Below are 27,281 nucleotides of genomic sequence, written 5' to 3'. Positions count from 1 at the left end.
TGTATTTTTAAAATTGATAAATAAAATTGTGTGTATTTACTATGTACAATATGTTTTGAAGTATATATACATTGTGGGAATGACTAAATCTAGTTAATTAACATATGCATTACTTCACATAGTTATGATTTTTATGGTGAGAACACTTCACATCCAGCATTTTTCTTAGCATTTTTTAGCAATACAATATATGATTAACTATGGTTACCATACTGCACAATAGATTTCTTCTTTCTTCAATCTAACTTCTTCCTCCTATCTAACTGAAATTTTGTATTCTTTAACCAACATCTGCCCAGCCACCCTGACAACTATCCCTATCCCCTAGTAACCACCATTCCACCCTCTACTTCTATGAAATCAGATTTTTTACATTCCACCTTTAAGGGAGATCAGGCAGTATTTGTCTTTCTGTGCCTGGCTTATTTCATTTAACATAATGTCCTCTAGGTTCATCTACACTGTTGCAAATGACAGCATTTCCATCTTTTTTTATGGCTTAATAGTATCTCCTTATGTATACAGACATACCTAGGAGATACATGGGCTCAGTTCCAAACCACTGCAATAAAGTAAATATCACAATAAAGAGAATCACACATGTTTTTTGGTTCCCCAGTGCATATAAAAATTGTTTACACTATGTTAAGTGTGCAGTAGCACTATGTCTAAAAACATAGTGTGCATACCTTGATTAGAAATACTGTATTGCTAAAAAAATGCTAACAATCATCTGAGCCTTCATTGAGTTGCAATTTTTTTGCTGGTGGAGGGTCTTGCCTCAATGTTGATGGCTCCTCAGTGTTGATCAGGGTGGTGGTTGCTGAAGGTTGGGGTGGCTGTGGGAATTTTTTAAAATAAGACAACAGTGAAATTTACCATATCAATTGACTTTCCCTTTCATGAAAGATTTCTCCTTAGCATGTGATGCTTGATAGTATTTTACCCACAGTGGAACTTTTTTAAAAATTGGAGGCAGTCTTCTCAAACCCTATCACTGCTTTATCAACTAAAGTTAAATAATATTCTAAATCCTTTGTTTTCATTTCAATAATGTTCACGGAACTTTGGGCAGAAGTAGATTCCATCTCAAAAAACCACTTTTTTGCTCTTCTATAAAAAGCAACTTCTCATTTGTTCAAGTTTTACTGTGAGATTGCAGCAGGCTTCACTTGTAATTCTAGTTCTCTTGCTATTTTCACCACATCTGCAGTTATTACTTCCTCCATTGAAGTCTTGAACCCCTCAAAGTCATCCATGCAGGACGGAATCAACTTCTTCCAAACTCCTGTTAATGTTGATAATTTGACCTTCTCCCATGAATCATGGATGTTCTTAATTGCACCTAGAAAGGTGAATCCTTCTAGAAGGTTTTCAATTTACTTTGCTCAGGTCCATCAGAGATTCAATATCTATGGCAGCTATAGACTTACAGAATATATTTCTTAAATAATAAAAATTGAAAGTCAGAATTACTCCTTGATCCATGGTCTGCTGAATGTATATTGTGTTAACAGGCATGAAAACAATATTAATCTCCTTGTACATCTTCATCAGAGCTCTTGGGTAATTAGGTGCATTGTCAATGAGCAGTAACATTTTGAAAGGAATCTTTTTTTCTGAGTGGTAGGTCTCAACAGTGAGCTTTAATTATTCAGAAAACCCTGCTATAAACAGATATGCTGTCATAGAGACTTTGTTCCATTTATAGAGCTCAGGCAGAAGAGATTTAGCATCATTCTAAGGGCCCTAGGATTTTCAGAATAGTAAATGAGCAGTGGCTTCAACTTAAAGTCACCAGCTGCATTAGCCCCTAACAGGAGACTCAACTGGTCTTTTAAGCTTTGAAGCCAGGCATTGACTTCTTTCTAGCCATGAAAGTCGTAGGTGGCATCTTTGTCCAATATAAGGCTGTTTCATCTACATTGAAAATCTGTTGTAGCGCAGCCACTTCATCAATTATCTTAGTTATATCTTCTGGATAACTTGTTCCAGCTTCTATATCAGCATGCTTGATGCTTAACCTTGCACTTTTATGTTATGAAGATGGCTTCTTTCCTTAAACCTCATGAACAAACCTGGCTTCAAACTTTGCTTCTGCAACTTCCTCACCTTTCTCAGCCTTCATAGAATTGAAGAGATTAGGGCCTTGCACTGGATTAGGTTTTGGTTTATCCAGATCACTAAAACTTTCTCCATATCAACAATAAGGCTGTTTTGATTTCTTATCAGTTGTGTGTTCACTGGAATAGTACTTTTAATTTTCTTTAAGAACTTTTCCTGTGCATTCACAGCTTGGCTAACGTTGGTGCAAGAGACCTACCTTTTGACCTTTCTCAGCTTTCAACATGCCTTTCTCACCAAGCTTAATCATTTCTAAATTTTGATTTAAAGTGAGAGACCTGTGACTCTTCCTTTGACTATCCCTTAAGATGCCATTGTAGGGTTATTAATTGACCTAATTTCAATATGGTGTCTCGGGATAGGGAGGCCCAAGGAGAGGGAGAAAGATGGAGGACAGCCACTTGGTAAAGCAGTCAGAACACGTACAACATTTACTAATTCAGTTTGCCGTATTACATGGGGATAGTTTGTAGTGCCTGAACACAATTACAATAATATTAATAACATCAAAGATCATTGATCACAGATGACCATAACAGGTATAATAATGAAAAAGTTTGAACTACTGTGAGAATTACCAAAATGTGACACAGAGACATGAAGTGAGCACATGCTGTTGGAAAAATGGCACTGATAGACTTGCTTGACTCAGGGTTGCCATAAAGCTTCAATTTGTAAAACACATCTGTTAGTGCAGTCAAACAAAGTGCAATAAAATGAGGTATGGCTATATATGCCACAGCTTCTTCATCCATTCACCCATCAGTGAACATTTAGGTTGATCCCTTATCTTCTCTATTGTGAATAATGCTGCAATGAACACAGGAGTGCAGATATCTTTTGCAAATACTAATTTCATTTCCTTTGGATATATACCAGTAGTGAGATTGCTGGATCATAAAGTACTTCTACTTTTAGTTTTTTGAGGAAACTCCCTATTGTTTTCTATAATGGCTCTGCTAATTTACCTTCCCACCTGCAGTGTGCAAGGGTTCCCTTTTCTCTACATTCTTGCCAATATTTGTTACTTTTTGTCTTTTTGATAATAGCCATTCTAACAAGTGTGAGGTATCATCCCATTATGGTTTTAATTTGGATTTTCCTGATTATTAGTGATATTAAGCATTTTCATGTACCTGTTGGCCTATTGGATGTCTTTTGAGAAATGTGTATTCAGGTTCTTTGTCCATTTTTGAAATTTATTTATTTATTTTTTTAGAGATAGGAGTCTTGCTATGTTAAACAGGCTGACTTCAAAGTCTTGGCTTCAAGTGATCCTTCCACCTCTACCTCAGCCTCCCAAGTAGCTGGGACTACAGGCACGCCCTGCTTTTGCCCACTATTTAATAGGGTTATTTGTTTTCTTGCTACAGAGTTGAGTTCCTTGCATATTTTGATATTAACCCCTTATCAGATATATAGTTTGCAAGTATTTTCTCCCATTCTGTAGGTTGTCTCTTTACTCTCATTTCCTTTTGCTTTGCAGAAGCTTTTTAGTTTGATGTGATCTCATCTGTCTATTTTTGCTTTTGTTGCTTGTGTTTGGGGGTCATGTCTTTGTTGAAAATCAGTTGGCTATAAATGCATGGATTTATTTCTGGGTTCTCTATTCTCTTCTACGGCTCTGTGTGTCTGTTTTGGTTACTACAGCTTTGTAGTATATTTTGAAGTCAGGTAGTGTGATGCTTCCAGCTTTGTTTTGCTGAAGATTGCTTTGGCTATTTGGGGTCTTTCATGGTTCTGTACAAATTTCAGGATTTTTTTTTTTTTTCAATTTCTGTGAAGAATGTCATTGGTATTTTGATAGGGTTTGGGTTGAATCTAGATTGCTTTGGGTCATATGGACATTTTAATATTAATTCTGCCAATCTATGAACACAGGGTATCTTTTCATTTATTTGTGTCTTTTTCAGTTTCTTTCATCAAGGTTTTATAGTTTTGAGTGTACAGATCTTTCACCTACTTGGTTAAATTTATTCCTATTTTAATTATAGGTATTTTATTTTTTTATGATTTAAAATAAACCTTTATTTTCCAACTCAGGTGCAGATAGTTGATTTCCAGGACTTTTTTTCTTTTTCTTTTTTATTATTTCAGCATATTATGAGGGTACAGATGTTTAGGTTATGTATGCTGCCCTTGCCCCCCTTCCCCCTCCCAAGTCAGAGCTTCAAGCGTGTCCATCCCCCAGATGGTACACATTGCACTCTTTATGTATGTACATACCCATCCCCCCCACCTGCCTGACACCCAATAAATGTTATTCTTGTATGTACACTTAGGTGTTGATCAGTGAAACCAATTTGCTGGTGAGTACATGTGGTGTTATTTTTCCATTCTTGGGATACTTCACTTAGTAGAATGCATTCCAGCTCTATCCAGGAAAATACAAGAGGTGCTAGATCACCATTGTTTCTTATAGATGAATAGTACTCCATGATACACATATACCACATTTTATTAATCCACTCATGTATTGATGGGCACTTGGGTTGTTTCCACATCTTTGCAATTGTGAATTGTGCTGCTATAAACTTTCGAGTGCAGGTGTCTTTTTTATAGAGTGTCTTTTGTTCTTTTGGGTAGATGCCCAGTAATGGGATTGCTGGATCAAAGGGTAGTTCTACTTGTACCTCTTTAAGGTATCTCCATATTGCTTTCCACAGAGGTTGCACTAGTTTGCAGTCCCACCAGCAGTGTATGAGTGTTCCTATCTCTCTGCATCCACGCCAACATTTATTGTTTGGGGACTTTTTGAATAAAGGCCAGTCTCACTGGAGATAAGTGATACCTCATTGTGGTTTTGATTTGCATTTCCCTGATGATTAGAGATGTTGAGCATTTTTTCATATGTTTTTTGGCCATTAGTCTATCTTCTTTTCAAAAGTTTCTGTTCATGTCCTTTGCCCAGTTTTTGATAGGGTTATTTGATTTTTTCTTGCTGATTTTCCTGAGTTCTAAATAGATTCTAGTTAGCAGCCCTTTATCGGATTTGTAGCATGCAAAAATTTTCTCCCATTCTGTAGGTTGTCTGTTTGCTCTTGTGACAGTTTCTTTGGCTGTGCAGAAGCTTTTTAATTTGATCAGGTCCCATTTATTTATTTTGGTTGTTGCTGTGATTGCCTTTGGGGTCTTCTTCATAAATTCTTTGCCTAGGCCAATGTCTAGAAGAGTATTTCCAACGTTTTCCTCTAGAATTCTAATAGTTTCACACCTTAGGTTTAAGTCTGTTACTCAGCGTGAATTGATTTTTGTGAGAGGTGAAAGGTGTGGATCCTGATTCAGTCTTCTATATGTGGCTATCCAGTTTTTCCAGCACCATTTATTGAATAAGGATTCTTTTCGCCAGTGTACATTTTTGTCTGCTTTGTCAAAGATTAGATGGCTATATGAGAATGGTTTTATATCTGGGTTCTCAGTTCTGTTCCACTGGTTAATGACTCTGTTCTTATGCCAGTACCAAGCTGTTTTGATTACTATAGCCTTGTAGTATAGTTTGAAGTCTGGTAAATTGATACCTCCCATTTTGTTTTTATTGTCTAGGATTGCTTTTGCTGTACAGGGTCTTCTCTGGTTCCATATGAAGCGTAAAATTAATTTTTCTATCTCTGTGAAAAATGATGTTGGTATTTTAATAGGGATTGTATTGAATCTGTAGATCACTTTGGGTAGTATAGACATTTTAACAATGTTGATTCTGCCAACCCACGAGTACGGTATGGTTTTCCACTATAGATATTTTAAATAGGATTGTTTTCTTGATTTCTTTTTCAGATTGTTCTCTTTTAATGTATAGAATTGCTACTGATTTTTGCATGTTGATTTTTATATCCTGTAACTTTATTGAGTATCCTGCAACTTTTACTGAATTCATTTATGAGTTGTAACAGTTTTTTTGTGGATTCTTTTGGGTTTTCCATGTATAAAATCATGTTGTCTGTAAACTGGAACAGTTTAACGTCTTCCTTTCCAGTTTGTCTGCTTTTTATTTCTTTCTCTTGCTTAGTTGCTCTCACTAGGACCTCCAGTATTACATTGTTTGGAAGTGGTGAGAGTGGGCATCCTTGTTGTCTTCAAGGAAAAGCTTTCAACTTTTTCCTGTTGAGTATGATGTTAGCTGTGGGATTATCCAATGCAGCCTTTATTGTGTTGAGGTAAATTCCTGCTATACTTAATTTGTTGAGAGGTGTTATCATGAAAGGATGTTGAATTTTGTAAATGCTTTTTCTGCATCTGTGGAAGTGATAGTATGGTTTTTGTCCTTCATTCTATTAAGAATGTTTTCTGTCTGAGAAAACTTGGTATTTTTTAAATATTTGCTAGAATTCATCAGTGAAACCATCTGGTCCTGAGCTTTTCTTTGATGGGAGACTTTTTATTACCGACTTAATCTCCTTACTCTCTGCCATCTTGCTTCATCCGTTTTTAAATATATTGTTTTTTTGATTTTGCCAGTAAAGACCGACTTTCCCTATGAGTCTCTTTTTATATCTTAATATGTTTGTTAAAGGGAGGGTATTTTTTTCCATTTTCCTTTTTAAACTCATAATTACTGAAATAACATACAAATAGTAGAAAACTTGGAAGAAGGTTAATATGGTCTAGAATAAAAATTGCCTACTATGCTACCACCCAGAGAGAACCACTATCAACAATTTTCTGTATTTTCCTAATTTCTTATACTTTTTTATAGCTGAGATCATTTATTTTCCCAAATTATAAACATAATTTGTAATGTCTGTACAATTTAGATCTATCATATTACTCAGAATTAGCCATTTTTATAAGTAGGTATATTCTCAGTTTTTTTCCATCTCATCCAATAAATGTGAGTTCATTAATGTGTGCCCCATAGTTCCCTTAGTAGCTTCCAACTTAACAGTTATATCAAAAAGTCAGGGAAATGAACAGTTATACACTTTTCACATTGTGAAGGAAGTTTGGAAACATCTACCAGAGCCTTGAGGATTGGTGATATGAGAGCTATAGAAGGCTTTAGGGAGTAGGTGAGAGCTGACTGAGGAACTAAGGGACTAAAAATTCAGATGACATCGATATATGTGAAATTTAAGAATTTAAGGTCATGTTGTACCACTACTTAGAACAACATCCAAATGCCTCCTGGGTCCTACTTACTCTGGTCCTTCTTCCTCCCCTTACCTCTTCTATGGCATTCTCCCATTACAAGACTCCAGTCCCAAAGACCCTCTTTTAGCACCCTCACATGCCCTCTCCTCTTCACTTTAGGGCTGCTGCACGGCCTTACCTACAGCCTGAAACACAGTTCTATACACACACACACACACACACACACACACACACACACACACACAACTGGCTACTTTTCTAAACCCTCCAGTTTAAATGTTTCCTCTTCTTAAATGCTGTTGTTGGTGGAATAAAAATGTCCAAGTCCTAATTCCCAGGACCTTTGAATATATTCAGTTACATGGGAAAATGGAATTAAGGTTAAAGTAGCTAATCATCTGATTGTAAATGGGCAGATTTTCTTGGATTATTGAGCTGGGCCCATTGTAATCACAAAGTTCCTTAAAAGTGAAAAAAGGAAGCAGAAGTCTGAGAACCAGAGAGATGGAAACATGAACAGAACTTGACCTTATTGTTGTTGGAGGAGGGAGCCATCTACCAAGGCATGTTGGCAACCCCTAGAAGCCGAGAAGACAAAGAAATATATTCTTCCCTAGAGCATCTAGAAGAAACACAGCCTTACCAGTCAATACACTGATTTTTAGCTCAGTTGGACCCATTTCAGACTTCTGACCTTCAGAATTATAAGATAATAAATTTGTGATACTTTTCAGCTTTTAAAAAGAAGGTAATCCTGTCATTTGCAACAACATGGATGAACCTGGAGGATATTATGAAATAAGTTAGGCACAGAAAGACAAATACCACATGATCTCCCTTATAGGTAGAATCTGACATAGTCAAATTGGTATCTCAGGAATGGAAAAACAAACACCACATGTTCTCACTTAGAAGTGGAAGCTAAACGAGGGGTATATATGGTCATAAAGTGGTGTAATGGACATTGCAAACTAAGAAGGGGGGAAGATGGGTGTGGGGTAAACCATAAAAATCTACCTATCGGGTACAGTGTACACTGTTCTGATGATGGGTACACTAAAAGCCCTGACTTCAGCATTATACAATTCATCCATGTAACAAAAACATTTGAACCCCCTAAATCTACTGAAAAAAATAAAATAAAATAGTCAAATTAATAGAATCAAAGAATGGAATGCTGGATAGCAGGGGCTGGGGGGTGAGGGGTTAGGGAGATGTTCGTCAAAGGATACAAAATTTTAGTTAGGAGGAATAAATTCAAGAGACCTATTGTACATCATGGTTAATAACAATACATTATATTCTTGAAAATTGCTAAGAGAATAGATTTTGAGTGCACCACAAAAAAATGATCAGTATATGAGATAATGCATGCTAATTGTCTTCATTTAGCCATTCCACAATGTATACATATTTCAAAACAACATTTTGTACACAACAAATATATACAACTTTTAATTGTCAATTTAAAAAAATAAAAGAAAAAATTAATTTGCATTGTTTTAAGATACTAAACGTGTGGTAATTTGTGACAGCAGCAATAGAAAAGTAATACAGATGCATTTCCTAACACTCCTTAATCTAAAGTGACTGAAGTAGGTTCCCATTTATTCTCTTTATCAGCAACCTGTTCTTTTCCTTACTATCCTTGATCACAATATGGAATTACTTATTTCTTTTTTTGTTTGCCCACATTTCCCTCTAAACCAAGTGCTCCGTGAGGCCAGGGACTGTGTTGTATGTTGCCAGTGCTGACCAACAACCAGTCCATCATAAGCTTGTAACATGTAGTTGAGTGAACAGATTTCTATTAGTTTTGAGTTAGGTGAAAGGATATTCCCAGTCATCAAGGCAGTATGTGCCAGAGCCAAGAGGGCAGAGAAAAAAGTGGGTACATTTGAGAAGCTATAAATCAGGTGACTATTGCATGAAGAGAATATTGTATTGTAGGCAGGCTTGCAGTCTGAACTAGGGCAGAGGCAGTGGAAATAAGAAACCTCAGATTCAGGTGATTTTGTACTGCAGAAGTGACAGAACTTGGGTGCTGCATGTATGGGAATAGTAAAAATCATCATGGATGACTGCTAAGTGGCTGTCTTAGTCAACTGAGTAAATGGTGATGATTTTTATTCAGAAGTTTTCAAAAGAGGGAAAGGTTTTAGAAGAAACGTAAATCTAATTCTGAACATGTATGAGATGTCTGTGGGACAACTTAGAGTAGATGTCTGGCAGTCTGTGGGAATTATGGGTTTGGAACCCAAGATAAAGATGAAGGTTACCAGTTTGATTGGAATGGGATTGGTTCATCAGGTCTATGTAAGGAAGGTGGTTTCTAGTGAAAAGAGAAACAAGAATGGAACTCTGGAAAACTGATAGTTCAGGAGCAGAAAGCAGAGGAAAAGGAACATGAGATTTAAGAGAAAAACCTGAGGATTATGGTGGGACCAAGATCAGGGACCAGTGTTTTAGGAAGGAGGGAATAGCCAACCAGTGTCAAGTGCTACAGAGGATACAACAGGACTTTATAGTGTCCATTGGGTTTAGTAACAGAGATTATTAAAATAATATTCCCGAAAACATTTGGGGCATTTAAACATTTTGAATTATTTCACTTCTGACAAGCCATGCTAATCATTGGATCAAAGGATAATAAACATTTTTAAGGTCTTTGATGAATGTTGCCAAATTGTCGAAAGATGAAATTAGTTTCCACTCCAGTAGCAGCATATGACTGTGACCAGCCACCTCACCACATCAGAAGTAGCATGGCATAGGGTTTAAAGCATGCACTCTGAGTTTATAACCCGAATTTTCCGTGTTCAGTGTCCTTGGGCAAGTTACCAAACCTTAGTCTCCTCATTTGCAAAAATGGGACAATAATAGTACCTATTTCATATTGGTTATTATTAGAGAAGTTGCTAAAATTTTATAGCATTTAAACAGCACCTGGCATATAATAAGTACTAAATTAAAGTGTTTGTTAGATAAATGATAGCTAAAGTCAATATTGAGTATTTTAATTTTTTCATATTTATAGATTCGAAAGGTGATGAATAATGGTATCTCTTTTTTTTAGTCAGTTTTATAGAGGTATAACTTACAGATATTAAAATGCTCCCATTTTTAAGTGAATGGTTCAATGAGTTTTGACAAGTGCTTATACCTGTATGATCATCAGTACAACCAGATGTAGAACGTTTCCATCATCCCACACAGTTCCCTTTTGCCTCCTCCCAGTCAACCCTCAACCTCATCCTCAACCCTAAGCAACTATCATTGCTTTGCTTTCTTTCCCGTGAATTACAATGCTCTTTTCAGAGTTTCATGTCAGTGGAGTCATACAATATATACTCTGTGCTTAGCTTCTTTCACTTGGCAATTTTTTGAGATTCATTTATGTTGCGTGTACCAATAGTTCATTCCTTTCTATCTCTGAGTGATATTTTGTTTTATGGAGGTACCACACTTTGCTTATCTGTTCACCTGCTGCTTCTAATTTTTTTGCAGTTATAATACTGCTATGAATATTAAAGTACAACCTTTGTATAGACATAATTTGTATTTTTTTAATTTGCATTCCTTTGATTATTATTCCTTTATTAACTTATTAAAAGTTTGAAAAGTTTTTTAAGAGTGTTAACAATTTTTTTCTCTTTGTGAATTCTTTCATCCATTTTTTAATTTGTGGTCTTTATGTTTTCTTTTATGTTTTAATTATTGAGATAGTCAAATCTTTTTATTTCTTATATAAATTTGACATTTATAAGTTCTCAGTGAAGGAAATTTTTGACATTTTGTTGTATATGCATGTGTGTATGTGTTTGAGCCAGATGCCCCAGTAATTTGGGGAGGTTTTAATGTTACCAAAATAGGCAGTTGGTCAGTTATGAAGGCAGCTAACATGAAAGTTAGGTTGAACTTGAGTCATAGCTCACATTCACTACAATTCCTTTGAGATTTTTAGATTATATAAAAATCCATGTACATTCTAGTACATGCTGACTAGTATATTCATCTTGAATATGACAAGTCCAGGTATCCTGAAACCATTTTTTTCTTCAGGTCATGAGATTTTTGTCCATAGCTGAGTTTTCTGGTTAGCTGAGGATTTGTCTCTATTAGTAATATTTCTCACAAAACAATTTAGCTCTTTTGGTTTGGAAATTTTTCAAAATGCATTACACATGTCTTTGTTGTCTTAAACTGAAGTTACTGTACATGATTTTACTTTTTTGGTAACTCAAGATAGTCATGATGAATATTATTTTTTGTATTGTTTGGAAGCGATAGCCTCAAAACTTGTGAAGTATGTTGGCCTACTGCCATGTTCGATGGCCTCAATTTTATATGTTTTGTGAATTTTTTTGTCCTTTCTATAGTTTTCCTCTTGTCCCTTGATTACTGCCCAGGGGCCTCCCTAATGTCTCAGATGGTACTTCTAATTCTCTTGCAATTAAATAGCCCTAATGTTTAAGAATCACATAAAAGTAAGAGTAAAGAAGTGCAAAATGGAGTGAACTCCCTGAGTAAAAAAAAAAAAACAAACAAAAAAAACACCTTTTTATATCTTTATTTGCTCTTCATAAGCCTTTTTTCCTACCTCTTTGTGCTTGATGGTGTTCTGAATTGTTAAAGTTAGTGAGTTACACCAGATAGGTAAGGGATGCTCTATTGCATTCTATAATACGATATAGCTTTCATAGAATGATATTTTCTTATTATTTCAGAGAGAAAATGGGTCCAAAATAGTGATAATAAATAACCCAAATGTAATGCTTACCATGTGCCAGGTACTCGTCTAAGTGTTTCAGATATTATTCTCATTTAATCCTCACAGCAACAGTAATATCTTCACAGTTATCTTACAGATGAGGAAATTGAGACACAGAGAGGCTAAGTGGCTTGCCCTGGGCCATGAAGCTGGTGAGTGGGGCCTATCCTAGAGCCCATGTTCCTAACTTTCATACTGTACTGCTGGCAGGGGTGATATAAAATGTATAGGTGCAAATCTCAGTGGTAGAATAATGAGTTCACATCTTATCTTGCTCCTGTTTTAGAAAATTAATCTTAAGAGAATTTTCAAAGTATGCAGTTGAGGACATAGGCACATAATCTTTAGATCTTGCAATTTATAGATTTCAGAGGTTCAGCATGATTTTCCTAGTTAAATAGATACTTTATCAAAGATCTTTTTTCTTTTGAGTAATCTCCGGTAACTTGAGTAAGACAGCAAAATTGAAGTTTCTTTTTATGCAAAGTTTATTAAAAATAAAAATTAGAAAATATTTAAAGCTTATGCATTTCAAAAATATTGAGTACAGTAGCAGTTAGTTTGGGGTAACAAAACCACTGAAGAGTTTTTTGGGACAGATTCCTTTGTGGTTGGGAATTGAAACACTTGTGTACTTAGTGCTGTTTCTAGAGGGAGCCTTTTGTGTCCTTAAAGGAAGTTTATTCTTTGGTATTTAATTTCCTTATTGATTTAATGGCCCAGGCAGACCCACTGAAAACACAGTGGCCTCCTCCAGGAACTCTTTACTTTTTGCCTCCATCTTAAGCAATCTCTCTTTTTCCATCTCTTATAACGTTTAGTCTCTACTTTATGGAACTGTTTCATTTTTTTAAACCTTATTCTATAAGGTGTCAGTTATAGTTCCAAAGCTATAGATATCTATGTAATTTTTTCTTACTGATTATTATTTTTTAATAAATAAGTGGAAATTAAGATATTTCTGCTTTTTTAGATCATTTTATACACTCTATATAAAACCTGTAGACCAGTGGTACTTACATTGCTTACTCAACTCAGTGCAGTTATATAAGTTGGGAACTTTTGGCTGTGCACCACATTTATTTAAAGTCTTTTGAAATTATATAAGACCATTTGAAAATGTTTTGCTACAAATTTATTTCAGGAATATATAATTAAGGCCAAATTTCACCTTGATTATTCATTAGCTTTCTGAGTCTTGTTTCCTCTATAATAAGGTGAACACTTACTTTACAAAGCTGCTGTGAGCATTAAATTAGATAACATCTGTGTAAGATCCTATTACACAATTATCAATTACTGGCTTATAAAAGGTTCCTCTTAATTGTGGATTGAAATCAAACATCCTAAATATTATTTATCTTTAACAGTGTTTGAAATTAGGTAATAATCAGTCCAAACCTTATCATGGAATAGATCAACGTAAAATACCATGTGGCACAGTTAGAAGTGAGGTCGTTCAGTTTTTTTTAAATTCTCATTAAAATATTTTAAAGGGAATCTTGTGCATCACTTGGGGTCTTTGCATCTTATTTTCAGGTAGAACTAATTGGTTTTATATTAGTGTTTCTGTTGCATTATTTTTGATTTTTAGATTCCGGTCCTCACTGTCATGTTAATTTCTGAAGCTCAGTAGCTGTTAGTAAAACGTTGAGTACAGGTATTGACTGTTGTCCTGAAAGAGAGTAAATTACCTGCTTTGAGAACCTGAAAGACTGGATGTTTCCTATAGTTACTGTTTTGATGTTAGCCTTTTCGAATGCAACACCATGCTCCATCAGAAGAACATCCCTAAGCAAATAAGCCACAACTAATCCTAACACAAATAAAGCTACCACTCTCTCCCTATCCAGAGTTAACACTGGATCTTAGTGGACTCATTTGTTTAAGTGAAGGGGTGTGGCTTCATGGTTCTTAAAGCCCTTCTTAGCACTTATTTACTGTCTCTCTCAGCTATCCTGGTTTATTTTCTTGCCCACCTCTTAAAAACATCATAAGCTTTAATTTTGTTCCACATTGCTTTGTTCACCGTTGGTGGGATACCATATTTTTAGAAAATAATTTAGTATTTGGAAGGGAGATCTATTTCTTACAGAGGGATATTTTTCTTTGTTTATTTTTCTTGTAAACTGAGTTGGTGTGATAAAATGAGATATGCTTCCTTTATGGCTGTATAGGTCAAACACTGTTAGAGTAAATGCATCCTTTTAGAGTAGATTTGCTGCATGCATGTGCGCATTTATTCAACAGCTGCAGTAGCAAGCATGGGATGAGGATGGTGACTCACTTTGCTCTCCTTGTACCTCTTTGTCTATACCCAGGCAGTTCTCTAGGGCTGTAGAAAAATGCACAATGATTCTGGTAAGTCTCACTTTAGATTCATGACCACTAACTTCGAAAGAGCCAGTGGTGCTGTCCAGCATTCATTTTAGGCTAGCTACTCTCTTGCTTTCTTACATGAGTATTTCACACTTTCTCCTCACCATCATTAATTGTCCCCTCCCTACCCCCACTTCCATTCCCACCCCCCCACCCCCAATGCTGATGAGAAAATAAAAAGCACCAGAAAGAAATGTCTAACCTCTCTCCTGACCTTATCTACTGATGTACCTATGTCTGCACCCAGGTACTCTGCTGAACTTCAGTTATTCACATGCCCTGTTATTAAGGCCAATCCTCAGCTTGTCTGATTCACATCCCCCCTTGCCTACCATCTCTTTAGCAATTGTCCCATTTCTTTTCCCCATGGTAAATGATCTTTCTGCTTTTACCACATCATTCCTATCAGCATACTCACATGTTGAAATAGCTCCCACTGTTAAAAGAAAAAGAGAAAGGAGTACACTTCCTGGAGACTTCACAATTCCCTACAAATATTGCCCCATTTCTCTGTGCCTCTTCGCAGCAGAACTTTTCAAGAGTTGTCCACTCTAACTTTCCTTCTACTCTTTCTTGAAATTTCTCCATTAAGGCTTTTGGCCCCACCACTCTACCAAAACAGCTCCGATCAAGGTCACCAGTGATCTTTCCAAAGACAAATCACTGATCAGTTCTCGGTGACTTGCTCTGACAGCAGTACTTGTCGTGGTCGCTCTTTCTTACACTCTCTTCCCTTGGATTCCAAGACCCCGCTCTTCCTGCTTCTCTGACTGCAGTGGCAGGTTCATCCTCCTTTCCCAGACCTTAAACTGCCCCAGAGTCAGTCTTTGAGCCCCTTCTCTTTCTATGCTCACCTCCTGTATGAATCTAGGGTATTTCATCTCGTTGCCTAAAATGTCTACTCACTGATGACTGCCGAATTTCTCTATGCAGCTAATACTGTCCCCTGAGCCACATACGCATGTTCAATGGTCTCTTTGGTTTTTCCCCTTGGATGTCAGAATGTCTGAGATAAGTTCTTGATTTTTAATGCCCCAAACCAGTTCCTCCTGTAGTATTCCTCATCTGTAATTGCTCAAGTCGAAAACTATGGAGTCATCCTTGACTCCTCTCTCTCAGGATCTGCTGCTTGCTGTACCTTCAGAATAGATCCAGACTCTCACCAGTTCTCAACACCTCCACGGCTGCCCCCTCTATCCAAGCCACCACCATCTCTTGAGTGGACTATTGTCATAGCTTCTCATTGGCCTTTCTTCTACCTCCACCCCCTACAGAAGATTCTCCATACTGCCGCCAGAAAGAACCTTTTAAAATGTGAAGTCAGATCACCATGTGCTCAAAGCTCTCCAGTGGCTTTCCATTTCACTGGGAGTAAAAGCTGAAACTCTTACAATGGCTTGCAAAGCCCCACTAATCTGGCCCCTTGCTGTCTTTGTGGCCTTATTGTCTTTATCTCCTCTCTCCCTTTCCCTCCCTCCCACCCCGCCCTCCTCAACATTTTCCCTCTGGTCATGCAGGCCATACTGGCCTGCCTGCCTTCTCTGAAGGAACTACACCTGCCTCGCACTTCAGAGCCTTTGCACTTGCTGCTTCCTCTGCCCAGATGCTCTTCCCCCAGATACGTGCAGGGGTCACTTGCTCTATTCAGTTCTATTGTCACCCTATCAGAGAGCTCCTCCCTGAAAACGCTATTTAATATAGCACCTTTCTCCTACCTGCATTCCCTCCAAATACAATTATTGGTATATTATTAATACCCCTCCCTACTTTGGGGGCAGGAGCTTTGTTCTATCATTGTTGTATCCTTAAGACCCAGAACTGAGCCCAGAACATGGCAGGTGTTAAAGAACGGAAGAATGTAGTAGTGATGGGGATTCATGGTATGATTCTGTTAAATATGAAAGTCTCAAGTTATTTAATAAAAGTTTTTAAGAATTCACATGCAACATGTTTTTAAAAGACTATATAAAACAAGGTAGGTCTGTATACATACAAACTCTAAATCTTACCCATGATATGTTTCAACCTTTATTTGATGATGAGGCTGTTACTACAACATTTAACTATGTGGCAGACATTGTGTAAGATTATCTAGTTTAATCCCCACAAGTATATGTTACTCAGTATATGTTATTAACTCATTTTACAAAAAACGAAAATGAGGCTTAGAGAATTTAAGAGACCAGCTGGAGACAGGAAGTAGTGCTGGGAAGAAGCCCTAGAATTGGATTTCTGTGTTCTTGTGAATGCTAACATAAAAGCCTCCTGGAGATCCTTTTAAGTGTTGGTCATTTATATGCTTATATACTTAAGTAGAAAAGTACTGAGAAAATAATGTTTAGTTTTAGAAATCAAGGTTTAAATGTGATTGTTAAGTAGTAATAAGTGTAAACGAGATACCTTTTTAAAATTTTGAGTTAAAAGTTAGGTCTCATGGCACTTTGCCTAATGGCCTAGAATAGCTGTTGTGGTCTGGTTCATACAAACATGTTCCAATACCCAAACCGGTGAGCTGTTGCTATGGTTGTGAACGCCATCATCTGTGAGTACATAGATACCCATAACACAGAGCCCTGGCTTGAAGTGCTCTGGGTTACTTCTCTAGACAGACTCTTCAGAGGACAGTGAGAAATGAATCCTCAGCTTCAGATTTGTACAGTTAACTATGCAGTAGTAGTCTGCTCTTCAGAAAAACAGCCTCACAGTCCAGAACAGAAATTCTATGAAGGTAGATAAAACAGAGAGGGAATTGCTAAGTACCAGGAAAGAAGGTATCAGTGAAACCATGCCTCGTCCTACTCTTTATTTTCTGGTTCTTTAGAAAAGATGATTCCACATCAGAGTTGGGGGTCCCAAAAAGCCCCATTTTCCAATTCTTCCTTGTCTCTGCCACATCCTACATACTCTCCTGGTCCACTGAGGCATGAATCCCCTTCTTGAAGAAGACCTGAATGATTAGGCAGTAGTAACCTGGGATTTGTAGTAGCACAAAAAAATGGACTTAAGCCAGCCACAGTGGCACATGCTGGTGATCCCAGCTACTCAGAAAACTGAGGTGGGAGGATCCCTTGAGTCCAGGAGTTTGAATCCAGCCTGGGCAACATAGCAAGGACCCATTGCTTTAAAAAAAAAAAATCATCATCATCATCTCTGTTATTAGTAAAAAAAAAAAAAAAAAAAAATGGACTGAGAGAACTGACATTTCACTTAAGGTTCCAAATGGGTGTGAAGTGACCCATAGCTGTTGGTGGCACTTGCTCCCCGTGGAAGGCAGGTGCAGGTTGCAAACACTATATACCGTGCTGGGTTTTTGTAGGAGCTAATTTTTTACATGATCAAGAAAGTGGTGATGCCCTGCAAGAGCTGATAACCAATTATGTGAAGCTAAATCTTATTTATCAATCTAGATGATGTGCTGAAAATTGTCAGTAGGGGCATAAATAAGTTTTTTCATTACTTACATGAATCTTAAATGTGGCTCTGCATGCAAGGCAGGTTGTTGTCTAATCTACTCTGAAAAGAGCTGTAGAGTAACCTTTTCTCTAAGGTTCTCTTTGTTCTGTTGGGAATAAATGTCAGAAATGTGAGTGAGAACTAATTAGAAGAACTGTACAGCATTCTTGAATTCATTCATAACATGATAGGATGTAATATTTTTATCTTAATATGAATGAAACTACCACGCTTTTATATAATAATTGCTCATACAGCAACCTTGTGCTACTGATTTTGATTTCTTGTTGATTTTATGCCTTATATCGGCACGATTCATTCCTATATTTTCATTGTGAGTTTTAAAAACGCAGATAGTTATTTCAAGGTATTACAAGTGTGTGTATAATTCAGAATTCTCCAAGTGTCTTCATTACCAAGGTAAATTGCTGAGATATAATTTTTCGAAGTTTCAAAAAATAAGTAAGGTCATCTTTAGATGATACTGTTTATGAACAGAGAAATAAGATAGGAGGTGACATGATAGACAATTAGTAGCTCCTCTGCGGGATTAGTCCATAAGGTGATGTGAAGGATTCTTACTGTGTTCTTTTATTTTTGTGGGCTTTGTGTCATGACCTTAATTTTGTCTTTTTCTGTTCCAACATCTGCTAGCTTTTAAAGAGAATAATTTCTTTGGTATTTGCAGTGTTTGGGAGATGCTTTGAACATACCCAGCCATTGTCCCCAAGCAACTGACTGGGTCAAATTTGGGATTGGACTCTCATGCTGTGAACTTAATAATCAACTCTTTTTGGCTCTAAAATATGAATTGCCTTTTTATTTCATTGTTTTCCTTCTTTGTTTCTCCTAAACAGGCTGCAGATACTTTGGCTGTGAGGCAAAAAAGAAGAATTTATGATATCACCAATGTCTTAGAAGGAATTGACCTGATTGAAAAAAAGTCAAAAAATAGTATCCAGTGGAAGTAAGTTACAGACCAGCACTCTATTCTAAAACCTTTATTTTTCTTCCCTTTGCTCTGTAAAAATCTGACTTTTCCAATATTTCTCTCTCCTAAATCCTCTATTTCAGCACTCTGCTCTAGTCCCACCTGGCTCATTAGGTTCCCCTGGACACACTTCTCTGGGCCTTTGTATATGTCGCCCTTGTGTTGGGATGTTCCCTCACTTTCTTGGTTGTTGAATTTTCACTCTTAAAGTTCAAATCTTACTTTCTCCCTCAAGCTACTCATTTGGCATACATAGCTACTGCTTTGTATTATTAATCCCTTTCTGCCTAAGCCTTTATCTTCCCAAATAATATAAACTCCTTGAAACAGGAACTGTGTCTTATGCATAGGAATATGTACCTTGTAAATAATAATTGATTGAAATGCATGTTGTTATTTATTAACTGTTGCCTGGTTGTATGTTTGAATGTAACAAATACTTTCTGTTCTTCAAATGTGTCCCCTCCTTAGAGGGTTGGTTTTTTTTTTTAAAATTCTGTCAAAATTCTAAAAGGTTGCAATTTCTTTCTCCAGCTCCTCAGTCAGTCCACATTAGGAGACTGCTAGGTGTGACTGTTGAGATTTTTGTAATTTGTTGGTTCAGATCATTCGTTGTAATTTGTTGGACAGATTGAGAATTTTTGTGATTTGTTGTTTCTTGTCACTAAATTTTCTAAGCAAATATGCTCAGAGGTATGGTGTTTAAAATTTCTAAGGATTTTAGTGCTTGATTTTTAGAAGAGTATAAAAATTTTTGTTTTAAATATATTACTAAATAAATCAGTTTTACTACAATAAAAATTGAGTGATGTTAACCTAGGTCTGATCTGGGGATGCTAATTCTCATATGTTTTTAAGAGGTGTTGGCGCTGGCTGTAATACTAAAGAAGTCATAGATAGATTAAGATATCTTAAAGCTGAAATTGAAGATCTAGAACTGAAGGAAAGAGAACTTGATCAGCAGAAGCTGTGGCTACAGCAGAGCATCAAAAATGTGATGGATGACTCCATTAATAATAGATATCCTTTTAAATAAGTTATATACATACATATAGCTATGGAATATGTGTATATATAAGATTTTTTTAGTCTGAAGCTCAGTTACTTTAGTGTTTTAGAGAGTTAAGTTTTATTAGTGAATAAAACATTTTAATTTCATAATCTTTAATAATATATACTAATATTGTAAAAATTTTACCTTTTTAAGTTATATAGTACATCCACTGACATTGTTCCTGTGTTGCACTGAAGAAAAACAAAAAGATTAGTCTACTTTTAATCTATGTATTGATAGGACACAATATGCTAGCCAAAGTGTGCTTAGGTGGTCTCTGAATATTAGAAGCCATTCTTAAGTATATAGGTATTTTTAAATAATTACGTTCAGTGTTTTAAAGTGGTAAAAATTCAGCAACTCTCAACATTTTGAAAAATTTTGGTTTGAAGATAAGATATCATGGGCACATAATCAATCCATGATACTTTCTAATATTTACTCAAAGATATTAATAGTTCCTACTGGAGGAGAAGGGTCCAAGGCTTGTATATCTATCATATTACCTTGGGGATAAAAACATGAGTGATATGTATGTACTCCATGTGTTTCTCATAAACCCTTGTCTTCTCTTAGATATCTGTGATTCTCTTGGTTTATGAACTTACCTGTACTCTTATGGAAACTAACCACATTTTATCTTGTACCACCTCTCATGAATCTTTGACTAATGTATACAATGTAATTCATTTTTCATGTTGTATTTGGTGAACAAGTCCATAATCTCATTTGTTATTTCCTTTCTATGGGTCAGAGCTCCTTAACAGTTTGAGAACAATGGGAGTTTTTAAGCTGTGCCCTGTGGAGCCCCAAGATTCAAAAGCCATTGATCTATTTGACCTTAGACTGTGCTGCCCTGGTTTATAAGATTCTGGCCAATCCCAATTGCCCAAACCATGATTATGTTTTTATATTTTATATATATAATTTTTTTTTCCTGTATGTTATGATACTTTGACAACCTAAGAAAAACCTTTCTGGCTGAGTAAAGATTGCCCATCCTGGGACTAGCTGATTCTTAGACACAGCAAGGGCTCAGCCAGGATCATGCCTTTGATACACAAACTAACCAGTCCAGAGCCAGATGACTCTCTCTGGCCTGTACACTCCATGTGGCAATACTTCTCTGCCTTAATCATCCCAGGGCCAGGTATGAGACAACTAGGGACCACCCCTATAGCTTGGAGCCCACCAAAATTATTCAAACTAGCCCATCCTAAAGTGTTCATCCTGCCCTATCTTGTCTCTTGCCTTTCCCAAGGAAATTCCCATAAAGGTCTGGCCCAGTGCTTTCCCCTTGCTTCTGTCTCCTGTCCCCTGACCACCCTAGTGTCTTTCCCATGTGGCTCTGCATGGCCGCCTTGCCTCCTGCCTGTAGGACTTCTGAGTATAATAAATAAACTTTGTCTTCCTGAGCCTCTCTCATCTCCTCTTGTGGTCTCCTCTGACAGACCATCTTATAAAAGAACACAAAACAATGATCCCAGATTTTCTATGTGAAGGCTTATATAGGTTGCTCTCTGCTCCAGCTGTTGGCCTCCTTTTGCCCACCCACTCCCTTCTCCTTGATAGCCGCTGCCTCCATGAGGAATGTGCATTGTTTTCCATCTCTCTCCCAAGGATCCTAAGATGTCACAAAAATCGGAATGGCTTCTCCTCAGAGCAAGTGATGAGAACTCCTCTTATGGACCCTTATTTGATTGTGTTTGCCTTTTCAGACTAGACTTCTGGTCTCTTTTATGTGACCATGTGTGCATTTGGCCATTTAGTTATTTCAGCCATTAGATTATCTTAATTTAAATGGCTAGACCTTGATATAAACGTTGTTCCTTAACTCTTATGACAGTACATTTTCCTATGTAACTCATGAAGACATCTGTAACTGCTTTAATGGTAAGTACTTTCAGATTTTTTTTCTTATGTTCTTCCTCTGATAATCTGTTCAGTGTAGAGTGATTCAGAATTCCCCACGTACTCATTATTCTCAGGAGTTGTAGACATTGTGTTTCACTCTGCAGTGCTGTGTATCGATAGCCTGCTTTTGTTTCTGTTTTTATGAGAATTGCTTTGCACAGCTTTCACTTCATTAGCTCCCTTGGAAGTCATAAACTCTGTGTGGCGGGGCGGGGAGCGGGCAGGGGATCGAGGGGAGGCTAAATCACAGCGGAGTTAAGCAACAGTTTCAAAGTAACTGTTACAAAGTTACAAAGAGTCGCAGAGTCAGTGACTGAACTTGAATGAGAACATGGTTCTCATCAGCACTGTTTATGAAACTATCGGCAGCAGGTGTGCTGATCACAAGTGAAACCGAAAGAAAGCATGAGGAAAGAATTGGGTGAATCCATTTTATAACCATTAAACCTACTCCTATTCAGTTCTCTGCCTCCATGTTTTCCCCTTGAAATGACAATATGATGTTAATAATTAATAGTTAATTAATGTAACTAAAATGAGGGGACTTGTGTTCTTGTAACACAAGTAAAATGAAATTTTGCATACACATTTGTACTTAATTGTTCATGTTCTATTAAAAGGACAGCCTTGCATATTGTCCACATATTAAAAAAGAAATTCTCCAAAGTACCTTGTCAAGTGGAATCTGACTTTCCATATAAAAGTATGTTGGAAATATGTGTGGGTTTATTGCTCTATTTCACCACCGTATTTCCTGAGCTTTCTAAGAAAGTTTAGGGAAAGTTTTATTAATCTGCAACTCAACAGAAATCTACTGTAGAATTTGACTTCAAAAATAAATTCATTTAAGCTCAAGATTTCACTGTATCATACTTAATCTCTAGTATCCTCAGTCATTTAAATAGATCAAACTTATTTAATTGGAGCTAAAGGGTTTTAAGAATTGCAGACTTTATAGGAGGCTAGAGTGAAAGCAAAATTAACTTGACTGAATTTGTTAATGAAAATAGAGCTAACACTATTTAGCCTGTTCTCAGAGCTAATAACATGTATCATCTCATTTTTAATCCTTAAAATAAACCTATGTAGTAGGTTATATGTCCCCCATTTTATAGAATTAAAAACCAAAGCCCAAGGTCACCCAGCCTGGAATTGAACTAAACATTCTGACTCCAGATCCCACACTTTTGCCACTGTATTCCATGCAATATTTTCTACAATTTTTTATGTTTATTTTTTTGACCAGGTGATACACTTTTGGCCATTCAGGCACCTTCTGGTACACAGTTGGAGGTACCTATTCCAGAAATGGTATGTAGAAAAACTTTTATATAAAAGTGGAAAAAATGGATCTACTGTCTCAAGAGGGACAAATATATTTTCCTTAGCTGAACATGAGCTATTAACAGTTGTTATGTAAACATTTTTGAGTTACTACTTTAAAGTTTTATGTCTGAAAATGTTGCTATCTGAAGGAATGAATGTCTTTAATCCTTTTGTAAAATTGTAGAAGTGAATGAATCATAAATGATTTTTAAGATTGGCCATATTATTAGACATTTCTTGATATTCAGTAGCTCAAATAAAATAAAAAAAATGTAATCAAAATGTTAAGTCATTTTGTTAAATCATTTTGATTACTTTTTTAAAATTTTATTTTATTTGAGCTACAGTATATCAAGAAGTGACAAATGACATGGTCAATAATCTTTAAAAATCAGTTAAAATGACCACATCTATAACTAATAAAAAATCCAGACTGAGGAAAAAGTGAATTGCCCTAAATTAGGTCTTTTAAAAAACATTTTCTGGCTTACTGAGTCAAAGGCATTTATTCACTCTATGCTGTAAATGAGTTTCATGATTTTAGTTTTCAGGTTCAGATTTTCTAAAACGAAATGATTTGAAAGCTATAACAGCCAAAAAAGGGAGTAGAAAAAGATTACTATATTATCTACCTGCCCCCTCCACTGCCAATTCTAGAAGTTGTATTCAGGCATTTATAGTAGAGTCTAAAGCCTGAGGGTACAAATTAATTTTCTGAACTGCAGGGATTTTTATATTTATTTCTCTGTAGGAAAAATCAGTTGTCTTTGTTCTTACAAAATGGGAAAAAAGTTTTGATTTGTGAAATAGTTGTAAACTAAGAGAGCATGTTGAGATGAGGATATCCATGGTGGCCAGCTAACTCCAGTGGATGGAGTTCATGCATATGGAGAATGCTTGAAACACTGCTGAGCACTGACATGTATAATACACACAGTAAAAATGGATGGTTGCCAGAATTCTACAACCGAGAGTTTTTGATGATCAGTGTTTGAGAAAAGTTTACTTTTTAGAAGCAAGTGGTTTACATCCCTCAATATCCCATTCTACTCTTGTGTTTCGAGTTAATGACTTTATTTTTATCTATGAATTTAGTTATTAGTCCTCAGTAGCTTTGCCTGTCTTATTTTTAATATTTCAAGGTAGCTAGAATTGTTAATAATTATTCATTTGTTTATACCCAATAACTTCAAAGGGTCAGAATGGACAAAAGAAATACCAGATCAATCTAAAGAGTCATTCAGGACCTATCCACGTGCTGCTTATAAATAAAGAGTCCAGTTCATCTAAGCCCGTGGTTTTTCCTGTTCCCCCACCCGATGACCTCACACAGTCTTCCTCTCAGTCCTCAACTCCAGTGACTCCACAGAAATCCAACACAGCAACTCAGAATCTGCCTGAGCAACATGTTTCTGAAAGAAGCCAGAATCTCCAGCAGACACCAGCTACAGATATATCTTCCGGTGGGTTCAGAGAATTGTTTTACAAATTAGAGAGGGGAAAGTATGAATACAGATTGAGTATCCCTTATCCAAAGTGCTTGGGACCAGAGATGTTTTGGACTTTTTTAGATTTTGGAATATTTGCATATATATCATGAGATATCTTGGGGATGGAGCCCAAGTCTAAACACAAATTCATTTATGTTTTATATACACCTTACACACATAGCCTGAAGGTAATATTGTAACAATATTTTTAATAATTTTATGTGCACAAAACAAAGTTTTGACTGTGTATTGACTGATCCATCACATGAGGTCAGGTGTGGAATATTCCACTTGTGGCACCATGTTTGTGCTCAGAGTTTCAGATTTTGGATTTTCAGATTAGGGATGCTCAGCCTATACTATAGTCACACGCCACATAATAATGTTTCGGTCAATGATAGACCATGGTTACGATGGTCTCCTAAGATAAGGGAGCTATGTAATGGAGTAGGCCATGCCATCTAGGTTTGTGTAAGTACACTCTGTCATGTTCGCATGATGCATTTCTCTGAACATATGCCTGTCGTTAATCAATACATGACTGTATATTAAACAGGTTGGAGAGCTTTTCTGAATTTGTCAGTTGTGATGCTAATTCTGTTATATAATACAGAAGGCAAAATAGTAAGCTTAATCAACAAGTATTCATTTAGTGTCTCCTGTTTGCCCAGCACTGGGATAGGTATTTATGAGAAAAATTTAAAAACAGATCCTATGTTTATATTACTAGCTTGTCTCATATACACACTCAGAAATATTTAATCAAGTACAATATTAACCTGGTTAAGACTATATATAGAACTATGAATACTGAGAAATGGAAGAATTTATGGGCCAAGGTTTGCTGTTTTCCTTAGGATTCCGTTTTGGGGATCAATTAAGCCAAAACTATTCCTTTTCCCTTCTTTTACTATTTACATGTGTCAGCTTTTATCTGAAGTTCACTTGGTAAGGTTCTTTTATCTCTGAGTATGTCTAATATAAATGAAATATGTTCTATTTACCTTTAAGAAAAATCAAACTTGTGTAGAACATCGTAACTTATGTCTCCTGTTTCTTCATATTCTTTGTTATACTTTTTATTTGGAAAGCTTAGTTTTATAAAGTTGATAAATGGTCTCAATTCCAATTATTTGGGAAATCTTGCCTTCCTAAATTCCTTGCATTTCATCTATGAAATGGTAAGTAGCTAAAACATTAAAGACTGGGTATCAGGAGTAGGAAGCACAACTCCTAAATTTATAAAAATTTCCTTGTCACCCAGTCTTTTCCCCTGGTTACATGGCTAGGTATTTAGCAACTCCTTACTGATTCCAAATAAAGGGGTTCATGGTAGGCATTTTCTCAATGATTGCTGAATGGATTAGTTGTGCCAATATAGATGTCATATTGCAGATATTTAAAAACTATATTGTGCATAATCCAAATTATTTATTTTTACGTCTGGGATATGTCTCATTACTATTGTGAGAATTTACAGTAGTTAAAAGTGAAGCTAAAAAGTTGTAACTGGACATGGAATGTTTTTTAGTATCTTTTTGCCTCTATCCTTCCCTTTCCTTCCCCTATAAATATTTCTATACTATTTGCCACTTGGATACACAACAGAAGGCATAGTTCTTAAAAAGTTTATATTATAATTGGGATAAATAAAGCAGGCAAGCTTTACATGGTTTAGTTTAGACACAGTACATTGGCTTCCATATGGTTTTATATTTGGAAATACTAGGGAAAGTAATTTTGGGCCAGATTAGAGAGGGCCTTGAATATCACACTGAGTTAGGACTTCTAGCCAATAAGCCAGTGAAGATTTGTGACCAAGGAAGTAGCACAATTAGAGCTATACAGTGCTCAGCACGGGATAACATGATTGGGAAAGAAGATGCTTTTGGCCTTGGGAAGCAAAAGAGATCAGAGGCTATGGAGATTGAAGATTAGATAATTGCACCTATGTAACAGAGAACATTAAGGCTGAAATAGTGATGACAGTGGGAGTGGGAAGAGAAATAACAGATTTGAGGAATATTATTTAGGCAAAATTAGCAACATTTGACATGTATGAGATCTGGAGATAAAGCTAAAACGAGGAATGGAAAGTGATGTTAAAGTTTTAAGGATGGGTGACTGGGAGAATTACAATACCACTGACTCTGTAAAACTGAGTTAGTTTTGGGAGTAGGATGATGAGTCTTCTGGTTTTCATCTTGAGTTTGGAAGTATAAAAGTAACGCCAGACACAGAGTAGGTGCTCGTGAGAATGATCTTTCCACAAAGTACGAGGACTTTAACTTTGCAATGTCAGTCAAGCTGCTGCTATGGCTACCTGTGTTTAAATGGAAGTCTCTTTTACTGTTAAAATATGTAAACAGAAATGTAACAAAATTTTATTACATTTCTGTTTCCAGCAGGATCTATTAGTGGCGATATCATTGATGAGTTAATGTCTTCTGATGGTAAGTAGGTTAAAATTTTACTACTTTATACATCAATAATGCTTTTCTGCAATTTATAAATGACACATGATTTAAAAGAAATGAAGAACTTATGTTTTCTAACTGCTTTACTATGATGATTCATGAAAATCTTCCCTTAATAATACTTTACAGTAAATGACAGGCATCTTTCAGAATTTATTTTTCTTTGCCTGCATTTCGATGGAAAGGAATCCACTTGGGGATACTTCTCATCTTC

General features: G+C 36.2%; 1 protein-coding gene across 1 annotated transcript in view; it reads left to right on the top strand.

The window, feature by feature from the left end:
• Positions 1–27,051, top strand: part of E2F5 (E2F transcription factor 5, p130-binding) — a 33,302-nt gene extending 6,251 nt beyond the window's left edge. Inside the window, exons 2-7 of the mRNA XM_012643582.1 lie at positions 18,673–18,782; positions 19,665–19,826; positions 21,710–21,753; positions 23,021–23,085; positions 24,296–24,563; positions 26,996–27,051. Coding sequence (XP_012499036.1) covers positions 18,673–18,782; positions 19,665–19,826; positions 21,710–21,753; positions 23,021–23,085; positions 24,296–24,563; positions 26,996–27,051 — 705 coding nt within the window. The remainder of the gene's footprint in view (positions 1–18,672; positions 18,783–19,664; positions 19,827–21,709; positions 21,754–23,020; positions 23,086–24,295; positions 24,564–26,995) is intronic.
• Positions 27,052–27,281: the final 230 nt, after the last annotated feature.

This window comes from Propithecus coquereli, unplaced genomic scaffold (assembly GCF_000956105.1).
Source record: "Propithecus coquereli isolate 6110/MARCELLA unplaced genomic scaffold, Pcoq_1.0 Scaffold2, whole genome shotgun sequence".
In the NCBI taxonomy this organism is placed as follows: Eukaryota; Metazoa; Chordata; class Mammalia; order Primates; family Indriidae; genus Propithecus; species Propithecus coquereli.
The sequence above is the reverse complement of the archived record's forward strand: the minus strand, read 5'-3'. Positions and strand labels throughout refer to the sequence as shown.